Source organism: Mangifera indica, chromosome 12 (genome assembly GCF_011075055.1).
Source record: "Mangifera indica cultivar Alphonso chromosome 12, CATAS_Mindica_2.1, whole genome shotgun sequence".
NCBI lineage: Eukaryota > Viridiplantae > Streptophyta > Magnoliopsida > Sapindales > Anacardiaceae > Mangifera > Mangifera indica.
Window position 1 is genome coordinate 1,604,342 of NC_058148.1, and position 3,312 is coordinate 1,607,653.

Genomic DNA, 3,312 nt, shown 5'->3' on the forward strand with positions numbered 1-3,312 from the left:
GATGAGAGAGAAAATAGAAGTAGAGATGGCAATAGAAGAGTATTTTTTTCACCTTAGCTGCATGTTATAAATTTAAATAGAAGTAAAAACTAATTGATTCCTACAAAAATACGTACACTTTTGTTATATTGCCAGATGAAATCAAGGGTTTATTCTGCATCAGTGTTGTTGAATCTGTCATGTTTTCTAGGAAATAATTGTTTCCCGTTTTTTTAAAATTGTAAAACTATGGTGAATATTTAATATAAATAGCAAATTACTAATATATTCTTATCAATTTTAAAAATTTATTCTCAAAATTTTTAAAAAATATCAAAGCTCTAACTAATTTCAAAATATTGTATTTTGTTAGGGTATTTGCGGATGTGACTATCATATTTTTTATATATTAAAATTTTAAAAATTTCCAAAGTACCTTTAATTTTTTTTTTAAATTTTTAAAAATACCATTAAAAATGTTATTGGTACCGCTAATATTTTTACAAATTTTAATTTTCTCTCTAGACTTTTAAAAAAAGTAAATAGAAAAAAAAATGGAAAAAGAATAAAAAGAAAAAAATATAGAAAGAATAAGAGAAAAGAATAAAAAAGTTTATGCAAAATAATTTTTTTACTATTCCATTTCACGGAATTCACTAACAAAATTTAATGACAAATATGACTTTTTCAATCTTAAAAAAGGAACAAATCTTGGGTGCAAAACAGTCTTCTGGCCAATATAAAATTGAGAAATTTCAAATATAAAGGGTTACACGCAATAAAACTACCCCACCTGCTTCCCACAAGGCGTATAAAGAAATTGTAGCTTCTTCGCATGCCAGCAGAAACTTCCTTCCGACAGGTTTCCTAGTTCTAGAGAACGGAGATTTTGTGTTTTGACCCGATGAACAGAAAAGTCTTTCAATTAATACTAGTCTTATTTTCAACTTATTTATCACGTTATCTATATTATTCTTCCTCCATGTAAAATGTAAAACATTTATGTGATTATTAACAAAACATTAAAACAATAATACTATAAACTATGGTTTAATATGTAAAATTCAATAGTCAATCAATCCTGATTACGTTATTCGATTGATTGTCAAATACATATAAGGCTTTATAATGTTTTTTTTTTAATATATATATAAAATCAAATAAGGGTGGATTCGAGACAAATTAGTTTAGGTTCATTTTTATGTTCAGTTTGAACGATATTAAACTCTATTGGAGTTTAAGTTTGATTCAAGTTTAATTTATTTGCCTTTGTGATAACATTTTTTACTTTTTTGATAATACTATTTACCTCATTAATAACATTATTTATTTTGTCAATAGTCTGTCAATAATGTTATATATTAATTTGAATGAATTCAAATTAATACTCAAGTTAAATATTAGAAATATGAAACTCAAATTTATCCTTAAATCAAGCTAATAAGTCAATATCATTGTTTCTTTTACCACAAACACAAGTTAACACCCACAAGATGTTGTTAACATGCTTGCAAATAGTATCAATAACAGGTCGTATTGAATTTGGCGTGACTTACATGAATAATGTCAGGTCTAATGTGGGGTTGTGAGAAAAATTATGCTATTTCGGCAAGGAGCTGGATTAGTTAACATTATCATTCATATGAGCTATTAATTATGGTTGGATTAGGTCTTAATTAATAATCCAAGCATTATTCATGTTAAAGTAAGGATAATACGTATAGTATGCGTGGCTCTTCTGGTTGTGTGGATAGATTCCAGTCAATTTTGGTGTTCGTTGACATTTTTACACACAACAAAAATTAGGTGGCTTCATAACTTTACGGAAATGCAAGAGGCCTTGACTACGTAATGCCTACTCCAAATTGAATGACAGACGTCAAAACAACGAAACACAATGAAACTCCGTGGAAATATCTCACCTTTCAACACAAGCAACCCAATAGACATACATACATACACACATATTTATATATATATATATATATATATACATACACCAATTACATCAATCAATCAATCAAATTCTTTCTATTCAAACTTTTCGTTCGCAACCCCACCGGAAAACCAATATGTCCGTCAGACAGAGGCCTTCAATCTCCCAGCAGCCGTCCGTATCCCTAACAACCACAGGAGGCACCACAAACAACGCCCCGGAAACCCCGAAATCGCCTTCAAGACCGCCGTCGTTATCCCAACGAGCAATCTCTCAAACCCTAACAACCACTGCAAATTTAGCCAACCTTCTCCCCACAGGCACTCTACTCGCCTTTCAGCTTCTCACACCTATTTTCACCAACAATGGCGCCTGCGATAACGCCACACGCCCCATGACGCTCTTCCTCCTCCTCCTCCTCGCCGTGTCTTGCTTCCTCGCCTCCTTTACCGACAGTGTCAAGTCATCAGATGGGCAGGTCTACTACGGACTCGCGACGACCAAAGGGCTGTTCTTGTTCGATTATCCAGACCCCTCAGGAGTTGGACTCCCGGATTTGAGCAAGTATAAAATCAGGTTCATTGATGGAGTTCATGCTGTTCTGTCTGTGCTTGTTTTTGGTGCCTTCGCTTTGAGGGACAAGAATGTGTTGACCTGCTTTTATCCGACGCCGGATCGTGAAATTCAGGAGGTTCTGAACATTCTTCCGGTAGGAGTGGGACTAATTTGCAGCTTGTTGTTCATGGTTTTCCCCACGAGGAGACATGGAATCGGGTATCCGATTACGCCAGGCAGATAATAATTTCATTAATTAGAATTTTAGTTTCTGTAATTTTTCTTTTGAGTTGTGATTATTGTTGATTGTTTAACCTTGTTGATTAATAGACGGAAGAAGGAAGACTTTGTCATCAAGAAAATTAATTAATGTGTTTAATTTTGTAAGGGTTATACATTTATTTTATTCTGTATATTAATATTTAATCTTGATTAATTATTGTTAATTACAATTAATTATGTCCACTAGTATTCTAAGAACGTGGCTAGCTATGGGGGAGAGGATTTATTATTTATTTGGCCAAATAATTATTTCTCACGCCAAATTTTCACTCTTATTTTTCTTAAATAAGTTAAATCTCCACCTGCGTTCAATTTTATTAATAAATTATATTTGGCTTTCCTTGAAATGAATGGTTCACCCTTTTTATCACTAACATTTGATGTGATTTTCATTAATACTTAATATAAATTTTAAATTAGTAATATATCCTTACAAATTTTAAATTTATTAAGACTCTAATTAATTTTAAAATTTTGCGTTTTATTTTATTCTTTAGATGTATAATTGTCATTTTTTAATTATTAAGAGATATTTAAATTTCAAAAAGTTCAAAAACTCC

General features: G+C 31.3%; 1 protein-coding gene across 1 annotated transcript; it reads left to right on the forward strand.

The window, feature by feature from the left end:
• Positions 1-1,966: 1,966 nt before the first annotated feature.
• LOC123192542 (protein DMP3-like) lies at positions 1,967-2,896 on the forward strand. Its single transcript, XM_044605126.1, has one exon. The coding sequence runs from the start codon at positions 2,052-2,054 to the stop codon at positions 2,712-2,714; it is 663 nt and encodes a 220-aa protein (XP_044461061.1). The 5' UTR covers positions 1,967-2,051; the 3' UTR covers positions 2,715-2,896.
• The last annotated feature ends 416 nt before the right edge of the window (positions 2,897-3,312 follow it).

Coding starts and splice junctions, on each gene's coding strand:
- LOC123192542 (XM_044605126.1), top strand. CDS start 2,052: ATGTCCGTCAGACAGAGGCCTTCAATCTCCCAGCAGCCGTCCGTATCC.